The sequence below is a fragment of the Dreissena polymorpha genome, chromosome 1 (genome assembly GCF_020536995.1).
Source record: "Dreissena polymorpha isolate Duluth1 chromosome 1, UMN_Dpol_1.0, whole genome shotgun sequence".
Lineage (NCBI taxonomy): Eukaryota > Metazoa > Mollusca > Bivalvia > Myida > Dreissenidae > Dreissena > Dreissena polymorpha.
Genome location: NC_068355.1, coordinates 48,512,632 through 48,535,647, shown reverse-complemented (window position 1 = coordinate 48,535,647; position 23,016 = coordinate 48,512,632). Strand labels below are relative to the sequence as shown.

Genomic DNA, 23,016 nt, shown 5'->3' with positions numbered 1-23,016 from the left:
TGAAATTCCACCAAATCCAACATATAACCTCTAATAATAAAAGGGACTAATTGTTCACAGTTTGTCAAAAGGACAATTTTCAAACTTGTTGTCATTGATTAAAAAAAATAAATGAACAATGTACATCAGTGAGGGAAATAACACGACTGACAGAGACTAATACTGAAAATACATTTTCGTTAGAAATTGATAAATTTATTAAGAATAACAAACAAAATGGATTGAATAAGTGGGAGAAAATTGTTGTTATTGTTATACTTTGTGACAATACGTGGATTGCTTATATAAAGTATAAAATACATAGCAGTCTATATCAGCATGGATGGATGAGTGGTTTCAGCATTAGTGGTTTGAGATTTTATTCATCTTTTACACTTGAGCTCTCTAGTTTCGATAATTACCCATTTCTATTTAATGAATTGAATAAATACTTCAAAACATGCCAAAATCTGTTAACAAGCGCCGTAAAATATAATATGCGGATAATCTTGCATGACCAAGTAAAGTAACAATAAACATTTTACCATAGTTCATATAAAGGACACATGTTAATCTATAAATATTTTGTTAATTTTGTTTTGTTTTTAGATGGTCGCTTTAGCGACCGTCTAATGTGCATGATGTAAAATTCAGGTCGATACGGCCTGGGTATGATTAGCCCAATTCCCGCTTACACTACGCGCGAAGAAAGAGTTGTATAATTTATGCAAGAGGTTTGAGTTCTCCAATTATGTTTATTCACAAATGGAAACATTATATTAATATCGTGTTAAATGCAATAGTTTCGAATGGTGTTTTATAGAAAAGAATTAAAAAAAACAATGATCGTATTGCACGTGTCGCGGAGGAGATTGTTTATGAATGATTAAAATAGTCCACTTTCTTCTGCGTCTGCGTGACGTAGTATTTTCGCTCATCTCATTCATAAATCTGAGGCTGGCGATAAACAAAGGGGAGTCCGGGTGAGTCCGCACTAGTATAAGGTTACGCTTGTTTATATTCACAGGTCTCAATTAATAACACGTTGACCACGAGTTCAACAATTATTACCGGGATACGATAGACAACATAAAAATGATTCATTATCGCTGAAACTGTTAAAAATCATTTAAATATAACAAGAATATTCTCTAAAAAATGTAGTCTCGCTGTTTTGAAATAAGGTTTGGAATTTTGGTTTCTAAATAACTTAATTAAAAACAAAAGTTTAATTATAGTGTTTTTTACTTTTAGTCGCATATTTACCGCATTATAATGTGTGTTATAATAGGCAAACCATACATTAGTAAAATTCAATCTGCCTTCGCACATAGAAGGAATGGGTCAATTAGGTGCTGCGTTTCCTTTGCTTACTTCAGTTAGAGGTCAATTCTTTACGTAAAAGCAATCACAAGGCCCCGGCTTCAGAGGATTTGCGGAGCGTTCTTACATAATTAAAGTCGTAGTCGCATGGTATTTGCGTTTAGCGTCCTATTTGGTCACGTGGTTCTTTTTCGCGGGTGTTTTGGCATTCATGATATGAGGCTATTAATAGATGCGCCTGTCGATAAACAAAGGAAAGTTTACGGGCGATAACAACGCAATAGGTTACGCTCTCACATACAACTCAATGACGTAGTACAGGTCGTAAATTGAGAGATTTGGGAAAAAGTTGACGCTTATTTATATTCTCAATTTATAAAACGTTGAACATAAGTTCAACAAAAACTTCAGCGATACGATAGACTAAAAAAAAAACATAATCGCTTAACCCGAATATAACAAATAATTTATAATAATAATACGAATGACCTGTTTCATAACCTCGTTGAAGCTACTACATCGGGTATTTCTGGAAAGCGTTCTTGGTTCTCAACACATAGCGGCGATCTTTTTTATCCCATTTTCACCGCGACATTGACGGTATAACACGTTGTGGAATATACTTGCTTGTATTCAACACTGTGGAATATACCTGTCGCGTGCACGGACTACTTTTTAAATGACGTCATGCGATATGCGCTAAAATTAGGTCGATATTGTTTGGTTCATTGATCGAATTTTAAAGGGGCCTTTTCACAGATTTTGGCATTTTTTAACTTATTCATTAAATGCTTTATATTGATAAATGTAAACATTGGATCGTAAAAGCTCCAGTAAAAAATCAAGAATAAAATTAAAAAAAGGAAAAGAACATTGCCCGGAGCAGGTTTCGAACCAGTGACCCCTGGAGTCCTGCCAGAGTCCTGAAGTAAAAACGCTTTAGCCTACTGAGCTATTCCGCCGAGTACACATACTTGACGTATTTTATACCGTATATAAGCAATCTTCGTAGTTTCACAAAATTTAACGACAAAAACAGAACTCTCCAAATTATTCAATCGTTTCGCGTTGCAACGCTTTATAATTTTTAGGTTTTAAAATCGTCAAAAGATGCATATAATGGCTATATTAGACCATGGTAAATGTTCAGTATTACTGTTTCCTCACAAATATCATAACTAAAACGAAAATTTGCGAATCTGAAACAACTTTTTTCAATTTTGTCAATTTACCAAAGCGTGAAAGAATCCCTTTAAGGTCACCCATGAAAAGAAAATGTGCATATTTTGCAGAAAAAAAATATATATGACATATTCACCAAAAGAAATGTTGAAATAAAATATAAAATTACACGATTTTTGTTTTGTTATTTTTTTATTTATATTTACTTTACCACTGAATGATTTTTCATAAGAAACAAAGTCGACAAAACTTGAGCTTCAAAATTATACGACCTTCAACCTTTAAATCTAGTCATATGACAATATTTAGTGTAATGTGCATTGTTTATAACCAAAGCATATACTTTTGACATGTAACTTAAATATTAAGAATGTACAACAAGCCATACACATATCGCACAGTTCATGAATAATCTGCTATGTTTGCTTTCCTATTTAATTCACGTTAGGCATAGAGCTGTGTAAAGTATAAGATGGTAAAAATAGCACCACACTGGAATTGGGAACGTCCCATTTGTACACGGGTATTTTCTACTCATTCATCTGTTGTGTACTTGAATGTTTTCCATTCTTTGTGTATTTATATATTAGATTATTTTTTCGTACAATAAGAGCATTTACCATAGATAAATAAAACATTGTGCAAGTTTAAACATAATTATGTTTATATGCAGAAATCTGCAAATGCAACCGAGTTTACCAACGGCTATTATTAGATAAACTGCTCCGGTTCATTTGAACAGCAGTAATGTAGAGTACATGACGTAGCGTGTGACGAAGAAGAAAGTTTATCGCGTTCATATACTCATTTGAATAAAGTGATAGAATGGCATAAGGGTCTTTATTTAACTATGCTAAAATAATTGTTAAAGACCCTAGATGCAAAATCGTCAATAATTGAGTTAAATGGATTATTAGATGGATTTTAAAGGATAATTAAAGGTAAGATACTAGTTCTTACATGTTTTGATTTTTTATTAGCCGGATTTTTTTCAAAAAAATCTCGGCTTATAGATTGATGTTGTCGGGCGGGCGGGCGGGGGGGCGGGCGGCGTGCTCGAAAATGTTAAAGTTCTTATTTCATGGTATAACTTTGGTATGCTTGAACCTAGAGTCTTCAAACTTGACATGAAGGTTGGCCAGGATTAACAGATGACCACTGGTCATTTCAAGGTCATTCATTTGAAGGTCAAGGTCACTGTGACCTTCAATATAAAAAATGTTAAAGTTGTTATAACTTTGGTATGCTTGGACCTAGAGTCTTGAAACTTGACATGAAGGTTGGCCATAACTAGTTAGTAACCACTGGTCATTTCAAGGTCATTCATTTGAAGGTCAAGGTCACTGTGACCTTGAATGTAAAAATGTTAAAGTTCTTATTTCATGGTATAACTTTGGTATGCTTGGACCTAGAGTCTTCAAACTTGACATGAAGGTTGGCCAGGATTAACAGATGACCACTGGTCATTTCAAGGTCATTTATTTGAAGGTGAAGGTCACTGTGACCTTCAATATAAAAATGTTAAAGTTGTTATAACTTTGGTATGCTTGGACCTAGAGTCTTGAAACTTGACATGAAGGTTGGCCAGAACTAGTAAGTAACCACTGGACATTTCAAGGTCATTCATTTGAAGGTCAAGGTCACTGTGACCTTGAATGTAAAAATGTTAAAGTTGTTATAACTTTGGTATGCTTGGACCTAGAGTCTTGAAACTTGACATGAAGGTTGGCCAGAACTAGTAAGTAACCACTGGACATTTCAAGGTCATTCATTTGAAGGTCAAGGTCACTGTGACCTTGAATGTAAAAATGTTAAAGTTCTTATTTCATGTTATAACTTTGGTATGCTTGTACCTAGAGTCTTCAAACTTGAAATAAAGATTGGCCAGTACTAGAAGATGACCACTGGTCATTTCAATGTCATTCATTTGAAGGTCAAGGTCACTGTGACCTTAAATGTTAAAATGTTAAAATTGTTATAACTTTGGTATGCTTGGACATAGAGTCTTCAAACTTGACATGATGGTTTGCGAGCACACTTAGATGACCACTGGTCATTTCAAGGTCATTCATTCTAAGGTCAAGGTCACTGTGACCTTGAATGTAAAAATGTTAAAGTTCTTATAACTTTGGTAGGTAAAAATGTTAAAGTTCTTATTCCATGTTAAAACTTTGGTATGCTTGTACCTAGAGTCTTCAAACTTGACATAATGAAATTGATGGAAACTTCAAACAATATGTTACTTATTTGCTAATAAAAAAATTGAGATCAAACTTTCCTAATTGTCAATTCAAGTTCATATTTGTGACCTTAAATGTTATTGTTGTTCATGTATATGCATGCATTCAAAACATAACACAAGGTTTGCTCATGCCTTGAAAAGTACTTACATTTCATTTTGACCTTTGAACAATATTTCAGTAATTTAAGTATTGCATTGACAAAAACACGAAAGGTACTTTCCTGTCATTTAAATCAAAAATCCGGCTTCAATGCGGTCATCTCCGACCGCGGAACTCTTGTTGTACTTTTGTCGTTCCCTGATCTCGGGGAAATGATTTTAACATGGGCGCCATTGATGCATCGGATCACACACGGCATACCCATAACATTATATAAAAAACACGTTCTGCGCGTCCTGAAATTCGGCGTCCGAAGTCGGAAAACGTATTGCCCTGTATATTTTGTCAAATAAAGTGTCAGTCGCTGCAATTGTCTGTTTACTCGTCAAAATTGTCAAGGTCAGCGATAGCTAAAGAAACTTCAGCGTACAGTTTATTTAGTATTGACAGACCTGTACAAAGTCGCGCCAGTCAAAAATCATAAAAAGCGACATTTAAAGTAATGGTAGCCGATGGTCGTCGATGGTGTACATGTATGTTGACATCGACAGCATTTTGTCAGGAGTAATGGCCGCCATATTGGATTTTGATCATTTTCTTTCGAAAATAAAATAAATTATAGTAAAGTAAAATCTTCTTTTCGCGGTCGTAATGTGTTAAAATTCGCATACTGCGTAAAATTGAATGTAGGCATATGGTGATATGTTTACTTGTTTTACAGTTTGTGTGTGAATTTTTTAAAGACTATTTCGCGTACCAGAACAAATACATGTATATCACTACGCGTGGTTACATTTGTTAGATTTTAAGCGCTTTAATGACGGAATTAAAATTATTGTTAAGGTTATTAGATCTATTTATGTTAAACGTCACGTTGAAAAAATCAAATGGGATAAATAGAATACTAGGATTAGCGTTGAATACAGAGAAGTTTATGTTGCTCGGCTCGAACACCGAAAGCGCTCGCCAAGGCTCGCGCTTCCGGCGTTCTAAGCCTCGCAACATAAACTTCTCTGTATTCAACGCTAACCTAGTATTCTCTATGTATTTACGGGTGCTAGCAACGCAATAGTAGAAGCTTAGTAGAAGGTTTAGCTTGTTTATATTCACAGTTCTCAATACATTGACAGTTGGATATGAGTTCATCAATTACTCAGGCATACTATAGGCAACCTCGAAAATGCTTTATAATCGTTAAACCGAAAACAACTAAATATATTATATTAAATATATTTATAACAATACATGTCTTTTAAAAATGTAGTCGGCGTATACGCTGACTTTGAAATAAAGTTAGCAATTTACTTTTCTAAATAATTGAATACAATTAAACAAAAGGTAAACTATTGTGTTGTGTTTTTCACTTGTAAGCTGCATATTCACCGCATGAAATGTGTGTTAGCATTGTCAAACCACACATTAGTGTGAGTAAATAAAAAATATACTACGGGAGAGCACTTCATATGCCTTGTTATGAGTATCTTTCTTCATTATCGAAATATATCGTATGTTTATATTTGATTTAAACGCAGTTTTCTTTCGTCACATTTAAATCACACGTCAATAGCGCCGTCATGCGAAAATGGGTCTTATGCGTTTCGGCAAGCGTTTGTTAAACCCAACATGTGCTCTTGCGCAGTCAGGCCATAGGCGACGCTGTTCGCTTTAAAATCACTCAATATGTTATGTTTCTCCTTACCAGAAGGAGGGATAGCTGAGTGGGCTATTTATATGAAGGGCGCATATGGAATAAGACCCATTTTCGCATGACGAGGGTCATTACAAATCTCATTGCGAATTGAAAATCCCACATTTAAAAACAATGCTTTTTGATACAAAATTGAATTCAAAATGGCAAACTTGTTAATAATGGCAGCCTATCGACGCATTAAGGAATGATTTCCAGACGTGCTGACCAAGTACGGCAAACATTGTGGTATGATAATTAAACGATTTTCTCTTATCGTGACACTATACTATTTCGCTAATGATTGTTTTCTCATCTTGGAGGCGAAATTGAAATTCTGCGAGATGGATTGTAACGCTTAATTGTAACAGGGCCACAATTTGTGTCGTTTGAGCATACAGAGAGTAGTCCGGAATTTCTTACACTGAACAGTGCTACATCCTTTGAATTGAGCACATACGCAGTGATGTAGCAAAAATTCAGAGGTTGTATCTCGAATCAGCTTATTAAATATTCGAAAATCTTCATGCGTGTCTGTTGGCGTTATGTTAAAGTCACTAAGATGAAAACTGAAACAGCTTCGCCTAAAAGCGCATTAGTGCTCTATACCTATGTTTATGTTAGCGTTGTTGACACCGTGTGAACTGCTCGGGTAACAAGTAAAGCATAAACAGCAATGTTTATATACTTTTACTCCTCCATATACAAGATACGAAGATTATTGTATATTTTGAATTTGTATATGGTGTCAAAAATCAAAAGTTAAGTTCTCATTACCATTTTCATCATACTTTCTTTGCTTTCAGAACTTCCAAAAAAGCATGCTGTTTTTTTTTTGTCTTAGTTATTTCTATGGAATAATAAGGATGATAAAAAGTGCACACAAAACTCGACCCGTGCGCTATGACACACACTTTTTTAAGTTGAATGGCGTGTGTTCATTTCAAACTTGCGATTGATTTTGAAAAATGAATTGCGTGTTAAATTATGCAATAGCGAACATCTTCAGTGCCTTCAGCGCTTTGATTGTATCTGCCTACATTAAATTGTAAACTTCAGCAACAAATCTGTAGTTGAGACAATAATTCAACAACAAAGCAACATATGTCATTTACACTATCCACTACAAAAGTGTTATTATTTGTACAACATGTAGACCTAAGAAAAGTTGTCATGAATTAACATGTGAATTGGCACAAAATTACAAGTAATACATTTAAGGACCAACTAAAATGGAGCATTTTCACAAATGTCATAGTTCAAATGAGTTTATTTAATCAAAATGAGCCTTCTGTCAAATGGAAGGTCTTTTAGAATTTTCTATACATACATAACAAGAATGTTAATACATTTACTACTGAAACACAAAAGAAACTAAAACTAAATGATTCAGATGTGTTATAGCAGAAAAAGGTTACTCCTTAATGTCATCAATCAGACAATTAAATTTAACAAAACATTATATAGAGACCACACACAGTTTTGTTGCACATCTACAATTGCCATTACTAAGCCTATAGTTGATCAGACACTACTGTAGTCAACATTTAGCGTTTAACATAAACATCATCTTGGCATCCTGCCTTAATTATCTTTAAAAAATAATTGTTGCTGCAACAACATTTTTTTACAATTATTCTGTGGAATGTGTGGAACTAGTAACACTAGTTGTGTTTCCAAATTGTGCTCACATAATTATATGCATACAATTGAAATGTAAATAAATATGTGCCAACTTTCATAGTAAAAGAGGCCAAAAAATGTGTTTTTCCCCTAAAAGGTCTAACTGAACATGTACATGCAGCAATGAATAAGCAAATGCCTAATGTGATGCTGTCGAATAAAGATAATTGATTGGCAATGTCTGTAAATGGCTACTATTCAGTCACATTAAGTCAAGCTTACAAAATGAAAGCATCAATGCATTTATAAAACACTATTATTGAGAAAATTAACACCATCAATCACATGAATTGTTCCCATTTCAAAGCTTTCAATGAAAAATCCCATAACAGCGGAAAGTGTGGTCCTTGATTAACAGGGAAGACACTTAACACTTGTAATATGCCCAGTGTGGTCCTTGATTAACAGGGAAGACACTAAACACATGTAATATGCCCAGTTTTCACAGAGTGAGGCTCAACTCTGGGTTTTGACAAATGCTTTCACTCAGTGGACCATCTCTAGCATGTGACAACTGCCCCCACTCAGTGGACCATCTCTAGCATGTGCTATGTGTTGACGTTATGCAGGTACAAGTTTCCAACCACACACAGCATTATCATTGTAAATGCATTATAGAAAATCAGGCGACGGAATTTCGGATCTAAATCTCCTTGTCTATACCAGTATATCTGAAACATGAAGCACATTAAATTTGAATTGCAGTGAATATATTAATACCACTTTAATGCAACACAAAGCCTTAAACAAGAGCACCGCATAACGGGTGCCACGCTCGGCTGCGAAAGCTTGTCAGATTTATTTTTATTTTTTAGAGGTCACAGTGACCTTGACCTTTGACCTAGTGACCCAACAAGAGATGTGTTTGTCAGAAACACAATGCCCCCCCCCCCTACTGCGCCGCATTGAAATAAAATTTCTATTTATCATTTGGCAGGTATAGAAATCATCTTCCTTTAAAGGTTATTACTTCCCTTGAATTTTGTCCAATCCAACCGGGGGGAGGGAGGGTGGGGTGGGGAGGGTCTCACAGTCATTTATGACCATGTCGGACATCACTGACAAACCAAGGCCTGTGGTTTAAAAGAGATCATAGCCAGAGTTGATCATGTATCTATGGACATAAGTCCACAGGTATGTAATGTACATCAAAGAAATTATATTTATATCATTAAAAAAAAACTTTGACAAATCAATCATTTGGGTTATTAATAATCAAAATAATAAATCTGTACAGTAACTGTGAAAAGAACTTCAATTCTTGGTAAGGAAATATATAAAATGAGATTTATAATTATATAAATTACTTCCCTTGAAAACAATTGTCTGTAAAAAATCTCTATTTTTAGTGGCAAATAATTACAAGAGGGCCAAGATGGCCCTAGTTCGCTCACCTGAGAGAAGTCGGTTCATTCAATCTTTACCAAATGTCAAACTTGACCTAGATATTGTCCAGACAAACATCCTGGTCAAGTTTCATCATTATTTCATATGCGAGTCATGATCAATGTACCTATGAAGTTTCATGATCCTAGGCGTAAGCATTCTTGAGTTATCATCCGGAAACAATTTTTCTAAGTTGAGTCACCGTGACCTTGACAGCCATTGTGTGAATACGTTTTTTGGCACTGTGACCTTGACCTTTGACCTAGTGACCTGATAATCAATAGGGGTCATCTGCGAGTCATGATCAATATACCTATAAAGTTTCATGAACCAAGGCATAAGCGTTCTTGAGTGATCATCCAGAAACCATTTTACTATTACAGGTCACCGTGACCTTCACCTTTGACCAAGTGACCTGAAAATCAATAGGGGTCATATTCGAGTCATGATCAATGTACCTATGAAGTTTCATGATCCTAGGCATAAGTGCTCTTGAGTTATCATCTGGAAACCATTTTACTATTTCGGGTCACCGTGACCTTTGACCTAGTGACCTGAAAATCATTAGGGGTCATCTACGAGTCATGATCAATGTACCTATGAAGTTTCATGATCCTAGGCCTAAAGCGTTCTTGAGTTATCATCCGGAAACCATTTTACTATTTAGGGTGATCGTGACCTTGACCTTTGACCTAGTGACCTGAAAATCAATAGGGGTCATCTCCGAGTTATGATCAATGTACCTATGAAGTTTCATGATCCTAGGCCTAAGCGTTCTTGAGTTATCCGGAAACCAATTTACTATTTCGGGTCATCGTGACCTTGACCTTTGACCTAGTGACCTGAAAATCAATAGGGGTTATCTGCGAGTCATAATCCATAATCAATGTATCTATGAAGTTTCATGATCCTAGGCATAAGCGTTCTTGAGTTATCATCTGGAAACCATTTTACTGCTTTGGGTCCCCGTGACCTTGACCTTTGACCTAGTGACCTGAAAATCAATAGGAGTCATCTGCGAGTCATGATCAATGTATCTATGAAGTTTCATGATTCTAGGCATAAGTATTCTTCAGTTATCATCCGGAAACCATTTTACTATTTTGGATCATCGTGACCTTGACCTTTGACCTAGTGACCTGAAAATCAATAGGAGTCATCTGCGAGTCATGATCAATGTACCTATGAAGTTTCATGATCCTTGGCATAAGCGCTCTTGAGTTATCATCCGGAAACCATCTGGTGGACGGACGGACCGACATGAGCAAAACAATATACCCCCTCTTCTTCGAAAGGGGGGGGGGGGGGATAATGAGAAAACTGCCCCCCTCCCAGCAGCCATGTTATTCAACTGACCGGAACCATTTTTGAACTCAACTCTCGTATCAAGGAAACAAATGTTCTGAGCAAATTTAATGAAAATTTGGCCAAAAATGTGACTTCTGCTGTGCTCACATGTTTTCACAATATACATATAGACAAAAATGCCCCGCCCACTGGCAGCCATGTTTTTTCACTGATCCTGAGCATTTTCAAACTCATCCAAGATATCAATAAAACCAATGTTTTGACCAACTTTTATGATGATTGGGCAAAAATTGTGACTTCTAGAGTGTTTACAAGGTTTCTCTATAGCCAAATAGGGAAAACTGCATGCCACTATATACATATAGAGAAAAATGCCCCGCCCAATGGCGGCCATGTGTTTTCAACGATCTCGACCATTTTGGAACTCGTCCGAGACATCAATTGAACGAATGGTTTGACCATCTTTTATGATGATTGGGCAAAAATTGTGACTTATAGAGTGTTTACGAGGTTTCTCTATAGCCAAATAAGGCAAACTGCCCCGTCCACTGGCGGCCATGTTTTTCAACGGATCGGAACCACTTTTGAACTCAACCAAGATATCATTAAGACAAACATTTTGACAAAGTAACATGAAGATTGGGCATGAAATGTGACTTCTACAGTGTTTACAAGGTTTTTCTTTTTTTTGACCTAGTTTTTGACCAGGCACTACCCAGTTTCGAACTCGGCCGAGATTTCATTCGGACAAAGCTTCTAACCAAGTTTCATGAAGATGGGACGAGAAATGTGGCCTCTAGAGTGTTTACGAGCAAATGTTAATGGACGAACGGACGGACTGACATACGACGGACAATGACCGGTCACAAAAGCTCACTTGGGCTATCAGGTGAGCTAAAAAAGCCACTACCGTGACTGTAGATTCATCACTCAAAATGTGCAGCTCCGTGAGATACACATGCATGCCAAATATATAAAGTGGCTATGTTCAATATTGAATAATTTTCTCAATTTTTAAAGCTTATTACTTCCCTTAAATCTGTATTTTTTACCGTAGACCGTAAAGGATGACCTTGACCTTTTACCACAATGTGTTTGTCAGAAACACAATGCCGCCTACTGCGCCCCCTACTGCGCTGCTTTGATTTATTTAACAAAAATATAAACGTGGGCTTATTACTTCCCTTTACTTTGTTTTTTGCAACCTAGACCTTGAAGGATGAAGTTCACCTTCACATTTTACCACTCAAAATGTGCAGCTCCATGAGATACACATGCATGCCAAATATCAAGGTGCTATCTTCAATATTTAAAAAGTTATGGCCAATGTTAAGGTTTTAGCACGACGCCTACGGCGCACGGCAGACGGCGATCAACGAGCTGGCTATGACAATAGCTTGGGTTTTCTCCGAACCTGCCTCCCTAAAAATGATGGTATTGAATGCTGAAAAATTACGTTGCCAACATTACTTTTTTTATGTTTGTAACGTAAACAATGTAACACTTAAAGATCATGGATGTCTATGATGTTGCATCCTATGATAATTGTTCATGATATGTATGAGAGGTTAACATCAAATAGTTAAAATCAGAACAGTCTTATTTAACGAGAGATGATGTAAAACATGTATGCCAAGGGACATGCAGAGAAGGGGTGAATATATGCAATTGGTTGGTGATATTTTAACCCATTTATGCCTAGTAGACTCTCCCATCCTTCTTAATTGGATCAAATTATTTCCAAAATTAGGGGGGTCTAGTATATTTATTTCTTTATTTAGAATATTGCTTACAGAAATATCTTTAAGCAAACACCGCAGACCCTGATGAGACGCTGCATCATGTGGCATCTCATCTGGGTCTACGCTGTTTGCCAAGGCCTTTCTTCTAGACGCTTGGCATAAATCGGTTAACAAAGGCTGTCCAAAGACAGTGAACTCAAACATTCCTCTGCTTTGATAGTAGAATGTACATTTTCTGTCTGTAACCTGATATGATGATCATATTGACAACATTTTAGTTGATTATCCTGCTGTAGTAGTGAATGTAAACTGAAATTATTTTACATAAAACAGTCACCTTGATCCAAATGCTACCTTCAAACAAAATAACAGCAAAAATCTCCATCCAGTATTAAGTTTCAACAGTTTTTCTAATGTTAAGAGTGACCATGATCTCACAGGCCCAAAATGCAATCCCTAAATATGTCCACATGTAAGCTACCAAAAAACAACAAGAGCACTACCTTGCGGGTGCAGACCGCTCATCTATTTTTCTTTTTTAAAGGTAAAGGAACATGTCTCAATTTATATCACAAAGGAGGGAGGGGTGGAGTGGAGAGGGTGTATAGTGTTGGGGTGTGGTCATTTATTACATTAGCTTCCAAAAATGAAAAAAGAAAATGGAAAAAAAAAACATGTTTAAAAAAAATCTTTTTTTTGGGGGGGTAATAGTGTGAGGGTGTCTTGGTCATTTATAAGATGATCTTTAAAAAAAACACGCTTTTTTGGGGGGGGGGGTTCGGGGGAAGGCATGGGGGATGGTTTGGGTGGAGTCTATTAGGTTATGTCAGGTAAGTGTTGGTTTGTCAAAGTATCAATCAAATCTAATCATAAATAAAGAAGTTATGGCAATTTTAGCAAAATTTAATAATTTGACCTTGAGAGTCAAGGTCATTCAAAGGTCAAGGTAAAATTCAACTTGCCAGGTACAGTACCCTCATGATAGCATGAAAGTATTTGAAGTTTGAAAGCAATAGCCTTGATACTTTAGAAGTAAAGTGGATCTAAACACAAAAAATAACCATATATTCGAAGTTACTAAGTCAAAAAAGGGCCATAAGTCCGTAAAAATGACAACCAGAGTTATGCAACTTGTCCTTTACTGCCCCCTTATGATAGCTTGTGAGTGTTCAAAGTATGTACCGTATACATGCGCTTATAAGACGCATTTTTAAGACTCAAATTAATAAGTTAAAGTGGGGGTCGCGTCTTATAAGCGAGATACTTGTAAAAAAAAATCAAAATATCAAGTTTACTGGGCTTTAACGCTGGCCAAGTTGGACACTTGTCAATTGTTTTGAATCATCGCGGCAGCCATTTGCATTTTCTCTAAAGTCTGTACCGTGTATCGGAACGCTATGTTCAGTTACCGATTTACTTGAAATAAAATGTATCGTTATTGATTGTGTTGTCTATTATTTTTTATTTGAATTTTGTTATTTTGGGGTCGTAAGGTGTTTTATTGTCCATGGTTATACTTGAAAAGTTTGTATCACCCGATTGTCTGCGCGCGACGTCGTTAAATGTCATATAAATTGGACATAATAGTATACGTGTGTAAGCAGCGACACGATGCCAAACATGCTTAAAATAACAGCAAAATCAGTTCGCAGTTTGAAACTGTTAATTGTTAAATAAACACGCAATTACAAGTGCTTCTTGACAAATTTGTATCACCTGATCGTCTTTGTTCGACACTGTTAATTGTCAATTAAGACATAATTGGCAATAAGGGTATCGTCTGAAAATAGTCAATTGTTAAATAAACACGTTCATTCAGACGACCCCCTTATGCCAATGACACCTTATTTATTAGGGACCCACGACAGCGGAAGCAAAGAGCGACCGCATGCAATTATCCAGCATGCAATTATCCACAGGTGGCTTTCTTTTTGACCCGTGATTTCACTCTATCACGCGATTGGCTAATTTTATAAAAGTAGGCATTACCTTATGACAATGGGCGTAACATTTGCATAATCAAGATAATCTATATCTGCCTCTTAGTTTTCAATACCCGTCAAACAATACAATTATATTTACAAATAACAACTACTGGAATCGTCAAAATGAAACGCAAACGTAACTCTTATGATCTCAAACTCAATGGATGGTACACAGGACGACGAGTTGTTTGATGATCTTGTGGAAAATCGCGATCAATCTGAGGATGTATCGGCCTGTGCAAAGGTTAGTGATTGCGACGATGATGATGATGATATCGGCGACTGGGTTTACGATGACACTCTCACTAGTGAGGAATTCTACGGACTGTTAGGTGAAAGCGATGATGAGGATTTCGAGGGATTTTAAGATGACTGATACGATCAATTACGAACGTAATATGTTTGAAATTGTTATGGCAAATTGATTAAATACGCAATTGTTAGAAATTGTGTTAATTTGATAATTATTATTACTGTTTGAATAATACTTGAAAATAAATTAAAACCTACTTATATATCATGAAATAAACAAATATTATTTACTTTGTTGTTTGATTGTTTTATTTTTCGGACTTGCGTGAATTACTTATTGTATGCAGCGCGAGTTTGAAAAATTCTCAATGTGTTTCTTATTGATTTTCTTCAACATTCTGCTGTTTTTCGGTCGATGAAAACGGCAAAATTTGACCGCGTCTTACACGCGGGTCAGTCTTAAACCCACCGATTATAAAGTCCGAAATCGGGGTGCGTCTTATAAGCGAGGGCGTCTTATAAGCGCACGTATACGGTAAGCAATATCTATGATACTTTAGGGGTACACATTTTGGGTGAGCAAAATAAAAATAAATATTTGTGTTTTTTAACCATGTTTCAAAAAAAAATAATTAGGGGGAGGGGGTATAGTGTGAGGGTGTGGTCATTTATTAGATGATCTTTCAAAAAAAAGAAAAATAACTTTGGGGGGGGGGGATTCTGGGGTGGGACGTCGGCTGGACAGTTTGGGTGGAGTCTATTGTGGTATGTCAGGTAAGAGTTGTTTTGTCCAAGTATCAATCAAATCTGATCATAAATAAAGAAGTTATGCCAATTTATGCAAAAATTAATAATTTGACCTTGAGAGTCAAGGTACCCTCATGATAGCATGAAAGTAAGAAACCATTGGAGACGGGTGATGCTCCCCAAAGGTTTTTTTGTCACAATATTGCACTATATATTCAGATAAAAGGAAACGACTTGAGGGCACAGTAGTTGGAGGGACAAGAATTTTTTTATAGAAAATTTCAAAGGGCCATTACTCTGTGAAAAATCATCCGACCAGAACCCGCTGACAATATGCACATCTCCTCTTGGTAGTGAAGCTTCCCATAATGTTTAATTGAATTCCGGTCATTAGTTGCTGAGAAATAGCCCGGAAAAGAATTGCACTATAAGTAGAGTTAAAGGAAAATTTAAAAGGGCCATAACTCTGAGTTAAGGTTTTAACACGAAATTTCGTGGTTGAATGAAAATCAACTAATTCGTTGATACGTAATTTTGTGGATTTAAAATTTTCGGGGAAGACTGACCGTCATAATAATTAAACTTTTATTCAAACATCCAGAGTAATAACGAAGCATAATCTGCTAATCTGTGTTGACAGCAAGACTTGAGGTTAATGTGCACTGAAGCATGCAAGTTTTGCCGATAATTATCGATAAGAGTGATAAAGCGGCGCACTTGTGGGTCCCTGCTCGCTAATTGCCATCGATGTTGTTTTGAAAATATTTGCACTTCTCACTTCGCAGCGATTTTCCTCCTTCTTTATAAAGTACCGGTAAACGGTACTTTCCCAATCGAACGAAAATTCCCAAATTCCCAAAACGGTACTTTCCCAATCGAGCGAAAATTCCCAAATTCCCAATCGGCATCTGGAAAAATCCCAATCAGCGTCCGAATTTTTTCTCAAAACGATAGAAAGTTTCGTAAAAAACCAACTTTCGGCGAGCGAACAAAGAAAATCGTATAGTTGTGTGTAACCACGCGCTCGATTAATTTCGGGTTTTATTATTCAGCGCATTCAATCAATAGAGTTGTTACTGTTTCCGGTTCTTTTGCCAGGCAGCCAGCGTACTGTTTTACGTCGGTTTGTAACCTTATCGTAGTTTGAAATGAGTCATAATAGCAAATATTATGCCAAAAAACCAATCGGAACCATCTATCACAGGACACATTGACAGCAATAATGATGCTGTGCAGGGCGGGATGCAAGCAACTGAGTGATGATCAAACATCAAAGATTGTTGAAATTTTCACAAAAATGAAAGAGAGAGACATTGCTTTAAAAGAGATTAAAACAACTAGTAATTGATTTGGTGTGTTCTTTATAATATTTTGTTATTTATATAAACTTTATAACTTAATGGTCATTAAGGCATGCCTGCAAATGATTATTTAAATGGGTATGTTCAATTAAGTATGAACTGTATGATGTATTCAATAAGACCCAAACTTCACGACGCGATTTTCCCAATTTCAGGATTTCACGACTCGATTTTTCCCAATTTTGAGGTTTTCACGACTCAATTTTTCCCAATCGGACCGGTACGGGTACTTTTCCCAATTGGACAAGGAAAATCGCTGCGTTCGGTCCACTAGTAGAAACAATTGAGTGATGAGGTCCCCAAAATACATGTGTGGAAACCGTTATGTCTCTTGCCCATATTGACATATATGATAAATCTGCAAACTGTTAATTTTACGACTTCACGTAATAGAAATGTGTTTTTCTCCACAATTGGTAATGCTATTTATTATATTTATTTACCATGATTAATAAAACGTACATTAACGATGATGAATAAAAAAAGAAAAACTGATAGATATAGTGTAATGTGACCTACTGAAGTGAAGTAACTATTACAAAAACAAATATCTCTGATAACTGACAACACAAGAAAATGTCGGAATTGACATTCGGAAATGTCCGATTTCGGATTAAAAATGTATAAATAATCGTTGGTACTTGAATTCGTGGTTCAGTGGACCAACGAAATCCATGAAAATTCCTACCCGACTAAATTTAATGGTTTTACAGTACACCAATTTTATCAAGATTCCAATAAATAATGATATTTTATACTGTTCTTATTGTTGATTTTACATTCTATAAATTTGTTGTTGCATATGTAAACAGAGTGTGTGCGCATACTAGTGGCGGGTTAAACACCGTATAAAATAGTGTATTTCCGTGACTGATCGAAAAAGGTGATTATTGAAAAACGGTCGTGCGGAATTTATGTATGTTATAACATATTCATGTCCATCAGTCACTGAGTATGGTCAATGAAAGTGAAATTTCATACAAAAATGCTCTATAACTTCAGTCTCTAAATACAGAAAAAAGTTACCAGAATGCAGGATTTTACGTTTCATTTTCAAAATTTTCTAGGGAAAATGTGCACCCCCCTTTTCAAAATCCTGCCTACAGGCCTGCATGCACTATGATCTTTAAATGGATATAGGTATTTAATGAAGTTTCCTCCCTCAAGACTTATCAGCATACTTATTAACATGTCCCTAAATCAAATCATTGTCAAGATATTGTGTTTAAATTCTTTAATTTTACAAACCCCCGAGACCTTGACCTCTCTGACTCCTTTACCTAAAAAAAAAAAAGGCTACTCCTCTTGATCCAAAGTAACCAGCATATCAATTTAAATGATCATAGACTAGTTAAAAGCATTCTCTAGATATCTAGGGAAATCAAATTTCAGGTTACTAGTCCATGACCTTGACCTTTGACACCAAAAACTTAAGTCTTCAGACCAACCAACCACTACGCCAAACCTACTTACATCAGACTAACTCAAAGCAATTTACTACATTTAAGCTGTACACATCAGTGACGTACATGCTCATTTTGTAAGATGTAGCAAGTTGCATTAAAAAAGGAAAATAGAGCATTATTAACACAAGCACAGATATTCCAAATACAATTTACAACTTCACAATTTATTTATCATGAGGAACAATGCAAGTTGGTTAAAATGTTGTACATTTAAAAAAGAAGAAGAACTTAACATGTACTAGACAAGTTTGCATCTACAGATAGACCGACAGATGGACATCCATCCTTGGTGAATCCAGTATACCCCCTTTACTTTGTTGCTGACGGTAACAATATGTAATTTTAGCTGAAGCAGCTATCAATAGTTACTAGGTCGCAGTGGCCTAGAAGATATGGTGTCCACCTAACGATCAGGAGGTCACGGGTTCAATCCCCATAGTGGGAGCGTTCTTTAGATTTCCCCCTTAGTCACCAAGTACTGGTTCTAGACCCAGGAAACGGACTCGAGAGTGTTTCAAATAAGCCTTAGGCTTCCTATGAAATCAAGCTAAAATAAATAGGTTTAAACTAAACTAATAGTTACCAGCATCAGATGAGAGCCTCCAATAAACAGCATCACAACTGCGAAAAAAATGTTGACACCCTTCGGTGGCCATTTTGGGAAGACAAACGCACTCACAATAGTAACCTGTTAACATCAATCAATAAACAAACGTTATCAGTCAATGCAAAATTCAAATTTTGAACCTTAAATCAATCCATAAATTAGTACATAAACAATTAACCTTAATGTTCCTTTCTAATGAATAGATTTTCTTGTAGATGTCCTCATGTATTTTTTAAAGACCTTACATTTCAAATAATTGTAAATAAGTAAATATGAGCCTCATTCAGGGAACAAAGTGCTTATTGCATGTGAGTAAAGTGCCATCCAGTTAACCCTTTCCCACTTAGAAGCAGAGTGAAAATGGCTTTTGCAAGGAGCATAAAACCAGAACAGTCTGCGAGTAACTTGCATTCTGTTCAGGTTTTATGCTGTTTGCTGCTCATCAGTTAAACTAAGGGTTGGAATTCATTGAAGCCTGTCAAACTTAAATTTAGTAAGAAAGGTATTTAATTAAATGTTACTTTCTAATGGTCTACAAATGCGTCAAAATATGTACTAAGTGTCAAAATATGTACTTAAGTGGTAAACGGTTAAGCCTGTGCAGTCTGCACAGATCCGACTAGATCTATCAGCCATGACACTTTCTACTTTTAAGGTGTTTTTTTGTTTAAAGGAAGTTCATGCAGACAGCATAGGCTAATCTGGGGAAAAACTTAATGAATATGCATTATAAGACCAGTTTTCCCAGTACAAGGCACAATGATATTTGTCGATATTGTCAGTAATTGTGTACTTACAGCAACTATAATCCCTGTTAGTGATGCCACAACCAAATTACACATTCGATCCTAAAACAAAACAAAATAAAAATAATATTTCACTTACTTTTACATCAAAATAAATTATCCTGTTCTATAACTAATTTTAATAAGAAATCTACAACAAACAGTACTGTATTGCAGATATAGTTTTTTATGGTGACATTGGTGAGACATAAACATATATTGGAACCCTTGGTTTGCACAGCAAATTACTTTAACAATGAGATATGATAACAACTACAAAACTTTTCTCTTTTGAGATTTTTATTCATTCTGTGACAACAATAAAGTAGAGTGAACAATATAAGATTGATTGTACCATGATTAAATGATTGTTAATTATTTTTCCTGAACATTCATTGGTCATACTATATATGTCGGTTTAAGATTGCAAGAATAAAATATTTCCATGGAAAACATGCACAATTTCTTTATCTTTTTTAACTAAGTAAATATTTGATGTTTGATTCATTTAATCTGTTCCTTTATTTAAATTATGTTTTGTTGTTGTTGTTTTTATTAAGATAAGAATGTTTATTTTTTATGAAGAATCAAGTATTGACATTGGGAGGATTGGGCAATCATATACACTACTTTATTATTAAATAATTAATATTACTTAAGAATTTTTGTTCAAATGGTTCCGGTCTCAGTGTGTTTTCGTTCAAATTTGGGTCCGGTAGGGGGATCCATTCCCAATGGAAATGGAAAAGGAAAAAAAGTATATATTTTTCCCAAATGGGACCTATAAATTTCCAATTGAAGGTTTCCAAAATATTTTTTTTTAATAAGTCTCAACATGTCAAATTATCACCAAATCTAGCTGTATAAGTTGAACCTTAGAAAATATAATATTAAACTCATTTTTATTATCAATTTATAAGTATGTGTAAGCATAAAATCAACAACATTAATTTCCCAATTTTCAAAATTTTTAAAATATAATCTTCCAAGTATCACTCAAGTTAAGTTTTGATACAATATGTCAAGCAGTTCAAGAGGACAAGTCTTCAGAACAAAAGTCAAACAGTGCACCTCAAACACTCACTGATGCATGATCAAATGTATCATTAAACTCATCATGAGCAGTATGTGCTAATGTTAGCTCAAAATAAGTGATTCTCCTAAAAGTGGCCAATCACCATAACATACAAAACATTGTGAATATCTCAGAAGAAAAGTAAAATAATTGATTAAATGACTCTGATTTTTTTTTAAACAGCATTTTAAATAAAGAGCATTTTGAAGCACTACATGAGAATCACAAACTGATTTAATGTTATGATTTGCTTGATTAAGTATTTCAATATTTATATTCAATAACTTTTACAGATTCTTTAGTCTTGTTGTTCATTGTATAATCCCGTTCAGGGTTGGTATGTCCGTAATAGACGACTTTACATTTATTAAATGAAAGTTCCCATTAATCCGCCCATTTACATAAATTGTAGTTAGATCGTTTAAATCATTCTGCAGTATGTCCGTTTGTTCCATGTCTCAAGGTGAGAAAATTGTGCTGCCAGTGGGGGACTCGAACCCGGGACACCTTGCTAACAGGGCTTTCGCTTCTCAGCTAACCAGGCCCCCACACAATGTCTACCCTTACGTGACCAAATTCAGACCGTGACATACACACCCACTGGAATATGTATTTGTCCTCAAATACAGGGATTCGACTTGATAATAATTAATCATGGGCCTCCGTAGAAGTATACCCAGGTAACGTCACGGACCCAGGTTGGGCGCCAAACATCACAGGGTGAGTAAATTGTGCGGCCAGTCCGGGACTCAAACCCCAGACACCTTGCTAACAGGCAAGTGCTCTCGCATCTGAGATAACCGGGGGGCCACACAGCTTTTACCCTAATGTGAACAAGTTCAGACCGTGACAAACACTTGAATATATATATTTTTCCTTGAATACAGGGATTCAGGATGATATATATTTAACCATAGGCCTCCGTAGGAGTATACCCAGGTAGCATATCACATACCCAAGTTGGGTGCAAAATGTCACTGGGTGAGAAAATTGTGCGAACTGTCTGGAACTCGAACCCAGGACACCTCGCTAACAAGGCTAGTGCTCTCCTGTCTGAGCTAACCGGCCAGCCACACAACTTTTACTCTAACATGAACTAGTTCAGACCAAGACATCCATTGTAGTAGAGTTTTGTGGCATCACCGAATATCCATGAGTTACTTTTAGCAATATCCGGAATATCATTAACATAGATAATAAATAATACGAGCCAATTGACAAAGCCCTTGGAACAAGTTATACTTGTAGTTATAGTGTTTTTGTTCTCCATTCAAATGTCATTGTTAATATATACATATGGACAACTCTTTGTATTATCTGTATATATATATTATGTATAAATGTTGTATTATGGGCCGGAGGCCTTTCTTTACAATAAACTTACTAATACTACATTTACTAGAGCTTCAACAATATCAACTTATGAAGTACCAAAATGTTACCAACCTGAGGATGCGACTCCCCAAACAGGGGCTGAGAGGCTGGGTCATCATACTGTTGTCGGCTTGCCATTTTACTGGATTGGAATTTCACTTAACATTCCTCCTTCTTTTTAATATTTATTGATAGTCCATTTTGAACACTTATATTATAACATGAAACTATTAATTTTAAGAATATTCATACAAAGAAGGATTTTATGAAGTATGTAACTTTGTAAGAAGAAATATACAAATAAAGACTTTAGTATTTGTAAATATTGTCACACACCCACACTGTCACACACAGACTTTTACAAATAATTATTATATATTTTAAACATCACATGACAATGTTAAAAAAGTTCTATTTATGAAGAAATTTTGACAGCTGACAGCTAACACAACACGGAAGTAAAAAAATCACACGCCTTATAATTGAGGCTACATTACACTAAATAAAGAAATCCAGTTAAAAAACAATCTTTTAATCTGGATAATTATCGTCAATGCTGGATATCGAAATTCTGCGATGTTGTTCATATTAACAACGTTAAATGCTGATGTTTAATTATAACCCTCACATCATGTGTCTGTACTGATCGATCTTGCAACTCAAGAGCTCTCCTATTTCTAAGCTATGTATATGCACCTCGGGGAAGGGGGCATACAAATAGTTACAAAATAC

At 35.6% G+C, this 23,016-nt stretch overlaps 1 protein-coding gene across 1 annotated transcript; it reads right to left on the bottom strand.

Moving 5' to 3' along the window:
* Positions 1-7,539: 7,539 nt before the first annotated feature.
* Positions 7,540-22,763, bottom strand: LOC127879453 (transmembrane protein 243-like). The gene is made up of 4 exons (XM_052426305.1): positions 22,357-22,763; positions 19,848-19,898; positions 19,027-19,131; positions 7,540-8,867 (listed from the first exon to the last, which is right to left on the bottom strand). Exons 1-4 carry the CDS (start codon positions 22,420-22,422, stop codon positions 8,745-8,747), a joined length of 345 nt encoding a protein of 114 aa, XP_052282265.1. The 5' UTR covers positions 22,423-22,763; the 3' UTR covers positions 7,540-8,744.
* Between the last annotated feature and the right edge of the window lie 253 nt (positions 22,764-23,016).